The 17,985-nt window shown below is 35.4% G+C and overlaps 1 protein-coding gene across 5 annotated transcripts; it reads right to left on the bottom strand.

Annotated features, from left to right (window-relative positions):
• Positions 1 to 365: 365 nt before the first annotated feature.
• LOC104896578 (uncharacterized) lies at positions 366 to 16,732 on the bottom strand. 5 transcript variants are annotated; one of them, XM_010683345.4, is made up of 13 exons: positions 16,273 to 16,726; positions 15,787 to 15,934; positions 15,187 to 15,338; positions 14,051 to 14,233; positions 12,865 to 12,940; positions 10,753 to 10,830; positions 7,279 to 7,364; positions 5,743 to 5,816; positions 5,044 to 5,089; positions 4,349 to 4,458; positions 3,935 to 4,109; positions 934 to 1,038; positions 455 to 673 (listed from the first exon to the last, which is right to left on the bottom strand). In XM_010683345.4, the coding sequence occupies exons 1-12, from the start codon at positions 16,525 to 16,527 to the stop codon at positions 973 to 975; spliced, it is 1,449 nt and encodes a 482-aa protein (XP_010681647.1). In that variant the 5' UTR covers positions 16,528 to 16,726; the 3' UTR covers positions 455 to 673; positions 934 to 972. The 5 variants fall into 5 exon arrangements, 4 of the variants coding, with proteins under 4 accessions (XP_010681645.1, XP_010681648.1, XP_010681647.1 ...); XM_010683344.4 differs by having other exon boundaries at positions 583 to 722; XM_010683343.4 differs by lacking the exon at positions 934 to 1,038 and having other exon boundaries at positions 366 to 722; positions 16,273 to 16,728.
• Between the last annotated feature and the right edge of the window lie 1,253 nt (positions 16,733 to 17,985).

Genomic DNA, 17,985 nt, shown 5'->3' with positions numbered 1-17,985 from the left:
AGTTTTATGGGAGAAAAAAAAAAGCTATTTAAGATCGAACCAGTGTAACATACTCTGCTATATAATTCGCTTTTCCAATTCGCGGTTGTCCAATATGGTTCAAAAATAGGCAAAAACCGACCATAAATTGCTTTTATTGAATCACAATTCGCAGGGACATTAGGGAATTACGTTACACTAGATCGAACCATAGACTTTGGCATGCGGCTTTTTCTTACGAAAATTACAGATTAATTACTATGATTACCACCTCCAAAAAAAGTCGCAAGCCCATAGGAACTAATCGTTTAATTACATGAGTATATGACTAATTATGATTGAATATTAATAATAAGTTAATTGACAACAATACACCATTAGCCAAATGAACACAAATTGAACCTTATTCAAACCACCTGTTTATTGTTAAGACGGATGTCTTATATCTTGCAAAAAGGATTGAATAATAGCGAGGTAGGGCTAGAAGCCTAGAAGTCACCAGGTAACAACTACAAATGGAAGATCAGAAATATTACAGTTGTTCAACCTTGCCAATTCTTCTAAAGATTATTTGTGTATGATTTTTGCTTAATATATGCAGCAAAACAAACTATAATTACCACTGCAATAGGCCTTCTAATCCTCATAATCTTTGATAATATCCAATTGTTTGTGTATGCCCAGACCCAATTGACTGCGAAATGTAAACCACAAGTTCCATGAAATCTTTTCAAAGACATGCCCTTTAAAGAAGAAGAGAACCCATATCAATTGCATTATTCTTGATAATCAAAGAAAAATATTTTTATAAAGCAAGCAGAATCCAATTACTGCAAACAGTCGTAAAATTTTAGATTCATCCACTGTGAGTCATGACTGAATAATGTAAAGTTACTGCCCTTTTTCTTTTAGGAGAAAAAAAAAGGTGTAAGAAGTAAGAACAGTGCTTCAAACCTAAACAGGTAACTGGGGCAAGAAAATCGCATCCTGTTTTCATAATTTGCTCATCTCGTCACCAAATGCTGCAATACTGCGGTTGAAAGTTTCTAAGGAAAAGCCCTGCAGTCCCCCAAACAAATTTTTGTTCTAATGAGTAAATTTTCATCAGAAAAAAATGCATATATTAAAGGCCTCTAAATTGAATTGATTTGGCTAAGGGAGTAAGCAAATCACAGCAAATGCTAGTTTTTGCAACATAACTGCAAAACTTAGACTGCGTGTCTGGTGCCAAAAAACTTCCTTTCTCCACAGTTGCAGCTCGAGAGCTAGTTTTCGAGAGAGAGAGAGAGAGAGAGAGAGAATTTTATCTCATGGGTGAGATTGTGGTACTGGGGGTGATCCTCTTTGACCAGTTAAATATTATCGTTTTTTAGGGGATTGATTAAAATCCTTGCTTTCATGTGTAAATTTCCTACAGATTACAAAAGATCACATTTACTAAAATCATCAAAATACCCCCCCCCCCCACCAACCATCCCGCTTCTCTCTATTAAATCGAAAGGTGGTTCTCCAACCAGGCAACCAATGTTTGGAAGAAGCTTCAAACCTGCTGATTACAGTGGCGGAGCCACGGTGTAACAAGGGGTAGCACATGCTACCCCTTGCTTTCTAAAAAAAAATATTTTTTTTTTTTTTTCTGAAAATCCCTCTACCGTCTCCTCCATTCCTCCTCTCTCTCTCTCCAGTCTCCAGAGTACTCCTCCTGAGTCCATTTCTCCATTCGCCTAAACCTTAGCTTTTGAAATGAACAATTCAAGAATACAAACAATCTTTTACATGATATTAGCTGTTTTCTGAGGAGAGAGAGTAGTAAATTTGTTTCCCTTTGGTCGACCGCAGCGCTTTTGATATTATTCTATGGGTTATTCATAGTTGCTCTCATCTGGGAAAAGGTTGAAATTGCTGAGAAAATGGGAGGAAGAGTGACAGAGGTTTATAAGAGAGAGAAAGAAGGTCAGGGAATTGGTGAAAGGAGACAAATTAAACTCATATTATCATCAAAATCACTTACAATAATTGGGAGATGAAGAAAAGAAGTTGAGCGAAAAACAAAAAAGAGAAAACATGAGGAATTTTAGTAGTTTTTCCACTGTCAATTTTGCCGACAACGATGGTATGCGGCATGCCATGAGAGAGTTGTTTCAGTCTATGGAAGTTTTTGAAGATGAGCATGACTTTTCTTTGATCTCAGGTCGTGGTTTTTGATTGGGTTCAGTTGGTAGAAAATGGGGTGGAATGTTTGTTGGATTTTTAACTGTTTATTTCATCTCTTTTCCTCCAATTTTTGTTGATAATTTTTTAGACTTATGATTTATGAATTTGGAATTATTTGTGTGACTTTATATGAATTTGTTATTGTTAAACCACAGTTGCAAAATGTTGATTTACGTGAGTTGTTGGTGAATTATAATTTTTGAATTAGAACAAATTGTCATGTTGTGAATTTGTGATTTGAGTTGTAAAGTTGTTTTTAAAGTATAATTGAATTAAGAAAACACTAATTGAATTGATTAGTTAAATTATTGTGTTATGTGTATAAATGTAATTCACAATTATAAAAAGAAAACAAAAAGAGAGATATTTCAAACTTTTCCCTCCAACTCAAGCAAGCCAACAGAATATGAGAATAGTTTGTTTTTAGATGCAAGTCTTGATCGATTGTATATCTGCTACAAAATTTGATCTTTTTTTTTTATTAGGAAATTAAGTCAGTCCAAAAGCTAATCCCTACCAAATTTGATATCTCACATGAATAATGGTGAACTTTTTTTGTTAAAGTATTTTCTCTTTAATTTGGTTGCATTTGAATGTTGAAGCATTTTAAATTTAGTACTCATTGATTTTTTTGGCATTAAATGCTATTGTAAAATTACGCTACCCCTGATCCAACATCCTGGATCCGCCACTGGCTGATTAGGACCATTTTTGCTTTGTAATTCACTATTAAACAAACACAATAGTACCTAGCTGAGTTTAACACAATTAAGAACAGAACACAAAGAGTAAATCAGATACTCAGGTATGCCGAACCAATTAATGAGTCTCAATTTGAATGCACAAAGGGTAGTTTGTCCCTAGTGCATTTTCATGTACCTTACTTTGCTAGCCAAGGGACTACATTTTCACATCTTCATCTTCATGCAGCCTTAAATTGCTAGTCAAGTTTCATATTGACCTTATAGTATAATGGTCACTAGACCTGGTTATTGGGAGGGGCAGGTCAGGATCGGTGCGGGTCGGGTCATAAGAAGGTCGTCTCATAAAGGGTCAATAGCGGGTCGGGCCAAATGGATAGTGGGCCGATAGCGGGTCGATAATGGACGGGCTGGCAAACGAGTAAGAAAAAACAAGGAACAAAGAGAGCCAAAAGTGAGTTTAAATGAATGTGAATCCGAATATGTAATTGTTTTTACAAAACCTATTTTATTTTTCAAAATTATAGGGTTCCTTTTATTGACCCTATAATGGCTCTATCCAATAATGACTCTATCCAATAAAGCCCTGTAAATTTGACCCTAACCCTTTAGCCATTGGGCTACCCTGTCCAATAACCAGGTCTAATGGCCACTAATGATGAAAAATATCATTTGGCAAAGCTCTACTCTTCTTCTTATACAAGAAAATAGCAGTGAAGCAGCAAATCAGAACATACTATTAATAGTTAAATTTTATTCATCATAACAAGGAAAATATATTATGCTCTCTTTTAAACTTTAGCAAAATCAAAAACTCATGGCATAAAATTATTGCTATCGACCTATGACAGGAAATAATTTATGACGATATTTTATGAGGCTAAGTGTAGCTCGTATACGCTACACCACCCTACTCCAGGCCCCGTTTTGGCAAATGCCTAATTGGATCTGGTAGCGTGGCTTTAATATAAAAATTTAAGTCAGCTACAAATAAATATCGGATTGCCATCGAAAACAATAAGTCGCACTGTAAATATTACCTCAGGTAATTTGTGCATTTCAGCTAGATGCTCAACATGGAGCCTCACATTTGATGCAGCAACAAACCACAGGCCACGATCAACTTCTTTATAAATTGCGGAAACTAAGTCAAATAATGTGGTCCCACCATTTTCTATGGCCTTCAAGATTGAAGATTCTCTATCTCTTCGATTCCTGAAATCAGACTCTAAATTGTAAGAAATTTGGTGACTAATTTCAAATTTGACCAAAGTTTTGCATCCACAAGTGTTCATGATCTGAGATATAAATTTTAAAGTATAATGTAAGAGAGGTCATATGTATACAATTCTGAACAAGCCATGACATAAAACTCACAGGAAGCACTAGTCCATGTAAATATGTAAGCACCAAAGTACACAGTGCTGTATATGTGAGAAAAATAAAGGTCGTACTTGAGATATTGACAAAGCATGTGTTTTGGCCACATATTGACTCTACCGTGCATAGGAATTAGAGTATATGGGGATAGCTCCAGGAACTGGTATGTCGTACGAAAGTAATCCTGCAAAGAGAAGTATACATTATACTAAGGTCAGAATGATACTGCAGCTCTTTCAAGAAAGACCATCTCTTCCTGTAGTGCATTGAATCATAGAAAAAGCGTAACAGTTCGCCACTAGAGGGACTTTAATATCTCCTATCCATGCGCATCATGTCGATTACAGTTAAGACATATACATGAAAGACTTGCACAGTTCATGTGATATATTTCCCTGAGACTGGCTCACACTAGAGTATACTCTCTCCCCTCTTCCCATTTCCGAGATTGTTTGTCAAAATTGTAGCTAGCCCAAGCACATAGCTAGCTTAATACTTCATTAATGTCTGCCACAACTTAATCCATTATTCCTTTAAGAAGTCGTAATCCATCTTAGAATAAGTAACTGAAATAAAACCCTTGCATAAATAAAAGTTGATTCAGGCATGTAAACAATATAAAGAAGATTATTTACGATGATCTTATAGATCTGCCCCCCATTCCAATTGACACATTGAAAACAATTGGTAGGACTCTTAGCACAAACAATGAAATGGCGTAGAAAATTATACAGTTAAAGGAAAAATACAAAAGAACCAAGTGGCTTACTGCCATATTTCCACCAGAAAAAACATCCAGGACTGCACTACCTTGCCTGCAACATCAGTTAAACAAGAAAAGGCTGTATATCTGAGAAAAACCAGTAAATATCTCTTAGATGTTAACATTTAATGTTTCAGATATATAAGTTGAATATTGCAAACTATGCAAGTTATTGAACATTCATAAGATGATTTAAAGGTTCTTTCCATTCCTGCTTTTAACTGGAGGCATACAGGCCAACCAGGCTCTTTTTTCCTTTCTTCTGTAAAACCCAAAATAAGTTCTTCATATATTGGTCTTTGCTTATATAAGAATGTATCTTTTATCAAGAATGCTGGTAACTTTTTACATTATGCATTTGAATATGATATGATTCTTTCCTTCCTTGTTTGAGCTATACCAGGTGCAAATCCTCCAAGAGCAAGTGTGCTAACTCACGCAAACATGAACATACCAGAAACTCATCATGTCGTTAATAATCCAAGAAAAGAAATCTTGACATTATAAGTCTCTCAAAACCCAAGGAGAACATTGTACAAGAGACTACCGACTACACCTTTTTTTTACAGAAAAAATCTTAATCAATAATGAAAATGAACGCAGTAGCAAAGATTTAACATAGAACTTATCCAATTGAGCATATTACTCGTGTATAAAAGGACTAAGATGGATTGTCAATATGTATCTACTTTGACAGGAACTTACCCAACACAATGATCACCAACAATCAGTGCATGAGTATTAATGTGGAGCAATGCCATATGACCATCCGTGTGGCCCTGAAATTAAAAGACATCAAATTATCAAACATGGGAATCCTCATCTTCCAAGATAACCATACAGAATACAGATAAACTACAAAACAATTTAAACATACTGGATTGGATAACAACTATTTATAAAGTCTAATAACTTTCATGCTCCTATTGGTAATTTAGTAATTCAATGACTAAGTCTCCCATTGTAAATGTCTTACTAGGTAAGAAGAGAGTCAGAAGCCTCCATCCTATTTGCATAATGAAGCTTGAGACCCCTTGCACAATCCAATGACTCCAGGTGTGCATTAGGTATTATGCATGATAAGAAGAAATGCATAGGACATTGTCAATCATAGGACATGAAGATAACAAGCCACTGCAGGATCGGTTATAAGATACTCCCTCCAGATCTGGTTCCTGTTCCAGTTCTGCTGCAAGTTGTCTGTTCTACTGAATTAGTTCCATTTGACAAATTTGGTTCAATGGACATTGACCTTAATCAAGTATGTTGAAATGCTGAGACAGCCAATAGCTATAACAGTTATGGCTACATGTTAGAGAACACTGGGTTAAAGATGTTCAACTAAATTTTGTCAATTCATTCGGATGACTTCATCATCAGGGAAATTGAAGACCTTGAGGTAGAGTTGTCTGGTCCTCATGATTCTTCCTCCCGGATAAATTCCATAAAGAGGTGTATCTAGCCTGGCCATAGTAAAATGGCTGCGTTAATATTTTGCTACCATTATTGATGTCTATAATTGTATAAAGTTTAGCTCCTTTTCCTTCATAAGATCTTAACCTTGATTGTCTATGATATTCAATCCTTTATCAGTAGCCAATCAAACTTAACAGATAAAAGAAAGTACTTGGCAAAATTATCCATCAGTGGCGAGGAGCTTTCATCCTAGAAACACATATTCAGTATTCTATTTGTTCATGAATCGTTCCATTTTCTTTTATTAAATAAATCTGACAAGGGTGGCTGGATAACTTTCAAACTAAATTTGGTAAAAGCAAATTCCAGATTAAATGGAATTATTAGGATACTCTCACCAAGATGAGTTATAACATATGGGTTAATGGATGTATCAATATTAGTTATTAGCTTCCCTCCGAATCTTCCTTCTAGAAGAATTAATTTTTGTAGAGATGTATAATACCTTATCATGCATAAGAATGAGTTAGGCTGGTTTTCTGTTAGGGCTAACTAGTTGTCTTTCCTTATTGCAAAAATAAAAACAACAAAATGTCTAGTGTGGATGCTTTGACTAATTCTGGGCTTTATATTCTATGTGAAGGATCAGTTCCAGCACAGTCATTCAGTAATGTCTTAAATTCGTATGCCACACAGGTAACTAAGGGTGAACCATAAAGACTCAGGTAACGAAGATAAACAAGGAGCATACATGAGAAAACCAATGAGAGATAAATAATCGAAATAAGACAAAATAGAAGGATGAGCAGTTTGTTGATACAATACCGGAGCAAATATGACTTGAAGCCGCTGGCCCCCAACAGAGATTTTCTCCCCACCTACAACTGATGTGTACCCAAGAGACCAGTCATCTGCAGTCAAATGAAGTTGTCATAATCTTTTAAACCTTCATGAAAGATGTTACTGTGGAGCAAACTAAGTTCACATTGGCACAGGCCAGAATACAAACTTGCTCTCTCCAGTCAAGATATTGGTTTTACATACCGATCCCATCCCACGATCATCCAGGTTGAAGCTCACCAAAATGACTAATTAACAGTAATAGTGAAGATTCACAAATTTAAGGTCAGTCACAGAACATATGTAACCGTAGTTTCTTAAGGGCATAATCTTGAATACAGAAAATGGCACAGTGAGATGTAGAGAAAGCCTGCACAATATGTACCAATACAAAACCCAAAAACTGAAATGTGATCATCAGTCCACCAGTCCTGATAACATTCGTGCATTATTGCTGTAGAGGTTAAAAGGTGCTGCACTCCAGCAAGTTTCATACTTCCTCCATCTTTAATAATCACTACATTTCCCTTTTATGGAAGTTTACTGCTAATCACTACACACCCATTTTTAGTAACATATCCCTCTCGGCTCTCGCACATCTACTTCTTCAAGTGGTTTTGGGGACTATAGCCCAAATGTCTCTACCTTTGCCATTTCCTTAATATGTGTAAAACCAAGGGGTATGTAGTGATAATTTAAGAACAGCGGAAGTATATAACTTGCATTTTAGTCTCCTACACAGATTAGTTCCATATAAAGTCCTGTATGCTGACATGATTTGAGTTTTGGAGTGTTAACACATAATGTCTCGTATTATTATATCGTGGGCTTGTTAACTAGGTACCAGCATAAGGTTCTAAGGACGGAGAGGTCTGTCTCCCTTTAATTCTGGGGCAATTGTATGTTTTTTATGTCCAATGACTCCAATCTGGTAGGCATAAATGACAATTTTATCGATGTTTTCAGAGATACAAAAAGACAGTTCAGAGCAAGCTTTCTTCTTGATCAATTCAGGGAACAGGGCTACCTCGCCAGCTTCTCCATTGGCCCATATATCTTGGGGGATTCTCAGGTTTGTATTCATCTGGTGTATGGCAAGATGGGTGCTTTCTTTCACTATTCTGCTTAGTTGAAGGACTCCAAATCCTTCTACTGCAAATTCATTTTACTTTTTTATTCGAAAACAAGTAAGAAAGAAAGAAAGACCAAGGGGATTAACAAATGTGGCAAAGGGAGTTTGAGGAGCATGACGTATAAATTTAGGGGTGTGTTGACTGTGTTCTCTTCAACAAAGATAAGTTCCAGGCCTCATAAGTTCAGATAAGTTCCAATAAGTTCTAACTTCTAACACCTTATAAAAATAGCCTTCAATAAGTTCAGTTCTTTAGCAAAATAAGGTGAAGAGAACACACCCTATGTTGGTTTGGGCTTCTTTCTATAAGCTGAAGAAAAAATGTTATTAATGAGAAAAAAAAATGGATAAAGTACTTTTTGTTAAGGCGACTGGGGTCTCGAAAATCAAGCTAATAATGAAATACAGTGTGCCAATCTCATTGAAGTCACTTTAACCTAAGCCACAAAATACTTCTGTAGAGAAACATCATAAAAGTAATAAATACTACCCTATCCTATTGAGACTCCCATCTCGCAATCTTGTTATGGAACCCAAGGAATAGCCAGGCAAGCTGCAGCCTTTATATTTTCCTTCAATTGTGCTTTCTAAGTCCAAATACCCAATTATTGCACTTGCAAATATTCTCTGAGGGATCGCAATCAAAATCAGTTAATCGGTCATTCCCCAAAATAGCATATAGTCTGGTCCACAAAAAGACGCCAGCCTTTCATACAAAGCATATGATTTGCAAGCTCCTTACATCCGAGACAGGACAAAGACATTTAGAGATAGACCCTCACTGAGGTAAATTTTTGTAGTTTATCAGTAGTGTAGAGCTAATCTATGTATGTGCTCTTTTACATGCCTTAATTTTCTAAGGGGATACTTAGCTCTTCATAAAAACAGAGGGAGAATGCAAAGGGTGTGGATGATACTCATAATTGGTGCCAATTAAAGAGCTACAATATGTGGGGGGGGGGGGAGAAACTAGAAATCTCCAACCTGGAAAGCTAAAGAAACTCCCTCCTTAATCTCAACTGCTCTATGAGCTGACCTAGCTCCCAATTTTGAAAATTCCATGACTACCCCAAACCTTTCACTGCCAAGAGATCAGAAAATTGGGCCATCAAGCAGAGTAGGGAGCTGATAAAGAGTAAAGACGAGGGGAAAGAGATGGAAAAAGGCATCTCCGTTAGACAAGATTCCTCCCAAAAGTAAATTTGTTACCAAGGAAAAGAATAATGAAAGAATCTGGGAAGAAATTGTCAAGGACTGGAACAAGAGGCATGTGAGCCTTCCAGAGCATCACATCCATTATTCTGAAGACAACACCTGCTACTTAGGACTAGGTGCTATAGGGAATCGAGTTTGAGAGAGAGAACTCGCAAAACCTGAGAGTATTGCCACAGCTCATCACAGATATGTTCGTGGAAACCAAACTTGACCTAGACCAACCTCCATCCTCAGCCAACAGACTTTATTTTACCCAGTACGATGATCTCTCGTAATTCCCCCCTGTAAGGTGTAACGAATGGAAACCTGTCAAACTTCAGAAACTGTTGCCAACCCCAAGAAAAAGCATATCAGTTTCTAGAAATAGGGCAAGACAGCAGGCAAACAAAACTGAATATTAGTATGTGCACCCACAAAAAAGTGTGCCTTCTTCCACTCATCAAGTTGCTTAGTAGCTCTTTCCATCAAATTGTCACAAACCAAGGGTCCCCCTAGGATTCTTACCAAATGAGACACCAAGGTAACTTCTGGATCATACATCTAGAAAGTGAAGCAACAGGAGCCAGAAAAGAAAGGTTCAGTATGATCCTAGTAACCAAGGACTTCTGGATCACACACCTAAAAAGTATAATAAATAAGCAAGAGGGATGGGGTCAGATTGATCCCACTGATAAATGACTTCACCAAATTAATCCTAAGGCCATAGACCACCGAAAATACCTGAAGATTAATAAACCTTATCCCGACAAGATCATGTTTGACAAATAAATTAATAGTATATATTGTGAACTTCTTCCCACTGTCAATCCCCAAAAATAACCAGCAGTTTCACCCCTAACAAGAAGACAACTAAGCCAATCATCCCCGAAATAAACTTAAAATAGAGGATCGTCTTACTACAACCCCATAGTGGCCCCAAACAATCTCCTATACTAACCATGAAAAATAAGCTGACAGCTATCATCAATCACCTCATTTGCCACGACAGCGACATCCTAAATTTTCATGTCACCCACAAAAGCCCACTAAGTGACAAAGATAGTACACCAATTTAGGCTTGACAACTAGCTTTCTTTGCTTATTTATGAATTAACTTGACTACAGGAGATTACCTTTACCAATACGATGCATTGTGTTTTCATGAGCCAAGAGTATTGCATCAGGATTGGTTTTCTGAATAACGGACAAACCTGAATAAATTCATAAAAGCAGCAAGTCATATAAATAAGACACATTACAGAGAGAAAATATACATGAAAGGCCACATGAAGATATGCACAACCACATGTGTAGCTTTTGAGAAGAAAAGCAACATCCACATAATAGGGTTTGCTAAGTACTTCCTTTCAGGACATGCTTTATAAAAGATAAATTGGAAACAGCCTTATAACTACTGTATAGGTCCATATTGCTTAGAGATGAGTATATATGACATATTTTGAACCTCAAGAAACTCTATCGACATAAAAATAATGATTTTCATTGTGGTTATTCTAGTTCTTTTTGCATAGAGTAATTTCATGCAGTCAACTAGATCAAGACACCTGTAAATCCAATGTTTTACAAGTAGACAAAAGCTCAACAACAAGACCTAAAAATCCCCCTTCTCCATCAATGTTCCGATCACAAATGAAGTTGGAAAATATCAATGCACATTTCCAGCTTGCAGAATGATGCTTTCCATAAACCTGGTTGACAATGACATTCATGATGATTGAATTTTCAAAGTTGTCATACTGATACCTATTAATAGAAACATACAGGAACAGGAAATCTAATCATATCCCATATCATAGCATTACCATAGCATTTCATAAGAGGTAAGGTCAAAGATGTCAGACATATGCACCCTTAGCTATACAATTGCATAAAGGCCTTGTAGCCTTACCAAACCCTTGGATCTAATGCAATAATGGAAATTACTTTCTGTTTTCCCTCTCTAGATCGACGCTGTCTATTGTTTTACTTAAAATATATTGATTAAATCAACAAAGCAATGTTACAGAAGCATTTTTTTAGTACAAGTACATAAATATTGATTACAATCTTTCTTATGTATTTTTGAGATAAATGAACCATTAAGATCTGACCACGAAAACTACAAAGGACAGGTATTTAAATAAGTTCAACAAATACAAGTGAAGTTAAACAAAACAAGTGGATGTTAAGCAAAGAAAAAAAACTAAGCTCAGCAACGATAAGTCAACTTTAGTAATAATAAAAAAGATTAGCAAAAATAAGTTAAAAATCGGCAAAATTATGTTGACAACAACAGGGCCTAAAGGGAGTAACAACATAGTAAAACTCTTTTAACTTTTTCAAAATTGAATGAAGAACTTAAAGGCCAAAAAGATGGGGACACACAAGTACCATCAAATCTCATTATATAGAATCCTGGAAAAGGGAAAGCTCGTCAGGAATAATCCTGTCAAATCTAAACTCATATAAATGCTGAAAAGACATGGTACGCCTTCAATAAGTATGCCACTTTAAAGCCACTAACATTGCAGTGCCACATGGAAATTGTTCAATAAGCTCCTCAAGTCTATCTCCTCTTGTAGATCCTCATACCACAAAACTAAAAGTCTTACCCTAATGGTGAGTTTTAATATATTACACAAAGGAAGTTTCCTTCGTTCCACTTGAAGTATCAGAATCAGACCAAAACTATAAGTATTTGACTGTCTTAGCCACATGAATAGATTTTCTCCATTCCACTGGAAGTAGCCAGAAAGGATGCAACTTATAGTTGTACATGACCAATAACTGGATCAGACAAACCAGACCACAGAACTACAGTAAAGCGAAGCATGCATCATTTACAAATTGAGATGCGAGAACGAAGATACTATACTAAATTACTTCAGAAAGCACCTATAACCTAATTCAGCGCTGAACAACCATGAGACTCAAACTCTAGCCTGCAAAATTGCACAGCGGAGTGGCAATAATGGCCACTGTGCGATAACATCAAGCTCGCAGCTCAATGAAGATAGCAGGTGATGCCAAGAACATAAACCAAAACATGGCTTATCCAAGATCAGCATTAGAGCTCATCAATCAACCATTCATAAAAAAAAAAAAATTATTAAAATACAAAAGGATGCAAACCCCATCCAATCGCACTTTCATCAATGATAGCCATGTTAATTGTTAGGCACCTGAGAGTTTTCTATTTTCCATCAGAACCAAATTTATTCAAAAAAGAAAAAATCAATGCTTACCATCCACATGATCAGGATGGTGATGCGTAACAAACACCACCAACTTTCTCGGTAAAGCCGCAATAATCTCCGCAAGCTGATAAAACAGTGAGATATGTCTTGAGTGTAATATTGCAGCAGCAAATGATCAAAACTTCTTTCGTCACATCTTCGGTTAAAGAATCAAGCCATATTGAACGGTACTTATGGTTGTCTGCAGTATTTTGCTCCATCTAAGACAGATCAACTTTTAGAAAGAACTAACAAAATGACATGATTTCACGAAGTATATATCGAGAATGGAACATCATCAAATATATTTGAGTTAGCATACATGCAAAAAGCAACCGGAGTGTGGATTGCTCTTAGTATCATTAAAAGTGAAGATGGGACAAAACGGAGTACTGTCTTTCCAAGGCTCTGCAACCCACAAGGAAATTTTCAACAACTTAGTTCTATTTGTTGAGATTTTAAACTTAATAGTGTCATTATTACTCAATCCATAATCCAGACTAGACCAGGAAAATATATATTGGCTGACAGAATTCATGATGGACTATAAAAGAGCTTCAGAGCAACACTTTCCCTTATCCTGCAAGCTGGAAATGGCATCAATTTTACACCACTGTTGATAGAAGCTGGAGAAAGATCCTCAATTTGAAGCAAATGCTCAGACTCAAAAAAAGTCAATAATTTCATGAATAATTACAAAATTTGACATCCTATGACGCAGCACAAGCCTTCCTCCTTCACTACTCTAGAGAGAGATTTAGATTTGTGAGAGAACAAGTTGATAGCCAGAGCATTATATCGCCTATCAGTATTCTCTAAAATAGGACACCATCTGGCTACATGTTCCACATCTTTCTTGGGAGAAGGGGGCAGGGTAACATTCTTTCTTCATGCTGTGATACAAATAGGTTTCTCTTGATCGACAACCAGATGTGACTCAAACCTGTCACATCTCATTTTCCCCATGAGGAGGACTTTACAGGATGACAATCAAGAAAATAGAGAAGACTGATAACTTACTTACTCCAATTATTTCTGATTGACTTTGAGACAGCAAGAAAATAGAAAAAATAAAATGACATTCATCTTATGCTAGAAATATAAGAGGTGATACCATGTTGGCATATATGTACTGAACTAATCAAAGCTTTTTCAGAATGATTCCGTCTTAAGCCAAGTTGATTAGAAGGACTACCTCCTGATGGAACCGAGAACTGCAGCCTGGATCCACTATCAGTGCATCTCCATGAACAACAAAATCGTTATCACTTTCACCATTGGCTACAATCTTTGGAGCAACGACGACCAAGTTGGTAGTGGAGAATGGCTTCCCAGTTCTACTTCCCATTGGTAAAATCATAAGACCCAAAGGATATTCCTTAAACAAGACAAAAGAAAAAGACAAAAGATATCAGAAAATGATTCATAAGGTTCATAACATCAACTAAAATCAGCCATGGTAAGCGAATAGATGGTGTTAAGAAACCAAACATGAATAGAATGCAGAAACATAGAATACATGCATCTCTCTTGTTACTTTATTCCCCAATAGAGGCCTTAATCAAAGAAAGCCTGTGTAGCCTATTAATTAGTTGAATATATTTTCCACAGGGCATCTTGATAGTAATAAGAATGGCTAATAGCTACAGCTTTAACAAGAGATAGCTCACGATGGGTTTATTACTGTATTAGGCATCTTGTTAATAGAGAGAAAACCAGTTCCTCTTGCATTCTAGATAGGTAAGCAGAGCTACATATGGAACCAGCTCTTTACTGCCATCAGAGTAAGGTGGGTTTATCCAACGATACAGTTGGAGCACTTAAAATTATTGTTTTTTGTTGGATGTCTTTTGGGCTCATAGTCTCACACTAATGGAAGGCTCTACTAGGCATGTTCAGACCAAATGTAAATTGATTGGAACTCCCTGTTTCTTTCTCCAAAAATATTTACTGGGCCCCTAGTCCTTCCCCGTGTATCTTCATATATAGAGCACGTAGAATTTTCTTATCTATCCATTTTGAAGGAAAAAGGTCTTGAAACCGTATCCTTATCATATTAACCTTCCATTTAATTCAATCAGCAAGAATAAAAAGCATTATCATAGGTCATGAATATTTTTCATATTTCTACAAACATTATGTTGATTGAAACTAGAATCTTCCTCATGTATCTTCTGTTTGATTGTATGACATCCTGTCATTAGCATCTGCTTGCTCCCAACAGACGTAAAAAGCAACAAATGTCTTAGATAAAATAAACAGACCAATTCCATCAAAATCAACACACTAAAAAAAAAAGCTATCTACATACTAGTATAGCAAAAAGTCAACCTGATAACGCAAATTATGCGGGACATCCCACTTAGAGTATTCAGAGTCTTGAAGAAAGCCATTAACCACCAGAGGACCGATACGGTAACTATCTTGTGTCACATCAGAGAGCCATTTGGAGCATTTAGGCCAAGACATCCACTGGCATGCCACTGCAAATATATATATATACTCAGTTGAACGAATAGTATGAGAAGGTTAAAAGAACTGCAAATACAATGAAAGTGCTTCGGATTGTTATACACTTTTTTCCCGTCTCAATGATGAAATTCCATTAATAAAGGGATCATTTTGTTAAACAAACACATCTTAGAAACACCTTGTAACATCATTATTAAGAAACACTTTGATAGTATCATTTCTCTTCCATGCCAAAATGCAGGAAGTGGATGCATAAGACCACTTAGCAAAGGCATATCCACGTTCACCAAGCTCAAATGACTACATTATTAGTCACCCACGATTTTCTAACAAGATATTAATACTTTAACAAATGTTCTTCCCAATAGTTAGCTACTCTATTTGATCAATCAAGAAACCCTTAATTATCAAGCATAGCACTATTTATTAATGTTCTAAAAGAATCGGGATTGGACGAACCATCATGAGTTTTATTAGCAAGTGCATAGTTCCCAGTGATGAAAACCGTATGAATTGGACGTCCTGGTCCAAATTCAGGCTCTTCCACGTATTTCCAGAATGTCCAACGCCCTTCAACCAACCTCTCAATTCCTACCTGTTCTGACACCTGAAATTCAAACCACTCATATATATATTAACTCTTTAGGGCTTAGGCCAAGTAGTTCTCCTTGAAATAACAATACCCAGTAAAATATACTCCCTCCCTTGTCAGATAGATGCTCCATTTTGACTAGCATAGTCGTAGATATACAACTTTGATCATTATTATCTCTAATTACCCATTAAAAAAATTAAAATTGAAATTTTAAAGGATATACCTCGAGACAAATCCAAAATTGATCATTATTGTATATATAAGTTCACAGCGGCTTAGTATCACCCGAAATTAAGTTAGAAAAATATTAACAATAGTGATCTTCACTTGAGCATTACATATAATTATACCTGATCTAAAGCCAAACGCAGGTCAAATTTGGTCAAATCAAGCTTATGAGAACAGAATTCAGCACCTTGGAGTTGAATATCAGAGTGAGCTTGCAAGAAATTCAACGTAACAGAAGGAAAATCCCAGAGATCAGAATCAATGTAAGAATCATACTCTTGAATCCCAAATTTAAGAGGCCTAGCTTGCTTGATTACGAGAAACTCGTCTTCGTTTGAAGGGTTTTTTATGATCACTGCTAGCTTGTATGTGGACATTTTAGCTTATGATTTGCAGGTCTTATGCAGTATACGCTTGACTTAATTCTGGGAATATCATGATAAGCAAAGGGTTTGGTTGTTGGGCGTTACAAATTGGTTAGGGAGAGATCATCAAGATGATGATATACGCATGTACTGTACTGAGAGTCTCACAGGTGAGAGGTTGGTGGAGTAGTTAATAATGTGATTTTTCAAAGCGTCAATTGATCTTCGCCTTTTCAAAAAAAAAAAAAAAAAAAAAAAAAAAAAAAAAAAAAACGTCGATCATGGTGAAAATTCTATTCGATATTTTCAGTAAATTTGTTCCATTTCGATAAGTAAATATTATAGTATTTCAAAGAGAGTTCATTTTAAGTATATTTTTTAGCAAAAAGTATGTTCTAGTTTTTGTAAAAATTGTTCTATTTTCAATAAACAAATGTTTGTTTTAAGCTTATTTTTCAGCAGAAAATTATATTCGATATTTTGTGAATCTAATTTATTTTCGATAAGCAAATGTTAAATTTTAAAAAATGTTTTTTTAAAACCTATTTATCACCAAAAAAAATATATTCTATTTTCATTGAAAATATATTCTATATTTGATAAGGATATGCTCTATTTAAGTAATTGAATTCTAGTAATGTTCCACTTCAACCGAAAATGTTCATTTTCGTATTTGGATTCTATTAATGTTCCACATCAACAGTAAAATGTTCTTTTTCATAAATGAATTATTGTAATTTTCCATATCAACAATAAAATGTTCGTTTTCGTAAATGAATTTTGTAATATTCCACTTCAACAGTAAAATGTTCGTTTTCGTATCCGTAAATGTTTTATTTTGTATTGTGGGAGCACAATGCACGCATTAGGATTATGATGCACAATGTTCATGGTTTATCCAAAAAGAACATACCATTTATAAAAAAAAAACACCAATTTTTTTTAATAACTTTTTTACTTTAAAAAAGAACACACGCTTTAAAATGAAAGAACATGTAAATATATTTATAAAAGAACATAGAATATTTACACTTAAGATAAAAGAATATATACCTTTTAAATTTTAATTTTTAAAAAAATTAGTTGCGAAATTTAAGGAAACTAATAACAACAATTTTTTTAAAATTATAGACTCTAAAAATGATGAAATGGCGTAGTTTAGAAGAGGGTGCACCATGCTCCACATGCACTTGTGTGCATGTACTTATTTGCGATTTTATAGGTTGCTCATCAAGGAGAACACAGAGCTTTTTTGTCATCAAACAATTTTATAAAAATATTTCTTAGGGCCCGTTCTCCCCAGCTTATTTCAGTTCAGTTCAGTTCAGTTCAGTTCAATTCAGATCAGTTCAGTTCAGTTCAGTTCAGCTCCATTCTTTTATAACCATTTTGTTAAATATTATTATTATGTTGGTATAATTTATTTTACTAATTACTCTTATTATTATTATTATTTAAATATATATCATT

The sequence above is a fragment of the Beta vulgaris genome, chromosome 6 (genome assembly GCF_026745355.1).
Source record: "Beta vulgaris subsp. vulgaris cultivar EL10 chromosome 6, EL10.2, whole genome shotgun sequence".
NCBI classification, from domain to species: domain Eukaryota; kingdom Viridiplantae; phylum Streptophyta; class Magnoliopsida; order Caryophyllales; family Amaranthaceae; genus Beta; species Beta vulgaris.
Note: the sequence above shows the minus strand (reverse complement) of the source record. Positions and strands in the feature narration are given on the sequence as shown.

What these genes read in the sequence shown, in the direction of transcription:
- LOC104896578 (XM_010683343.4), bottom strand. Translation starts at nt 16,527, where the DNA reads ATGTCCACATACAAGCTAGCAGTGATCATAAAAAACCCTTCAAACGAA. An exon ending in CGCATAATTTGCGTTATCAG is followed by an intron (nt 14,234 to 15,186) that starts GTTGACTTTTTG and finishes GTCTTGTTTAAG; the next exon opens with GAATATCCTTTGGGTCTTAT. An exon ending in GTTGGTGATCATTGTGTTGG is followed by an intron (nt 5,090 to 5,742) that starts GTAAGTTCCTGT and finishes CTGATGTTGCAG; the next exon opens with GCAAGGTAGTGCAGTCCTGG.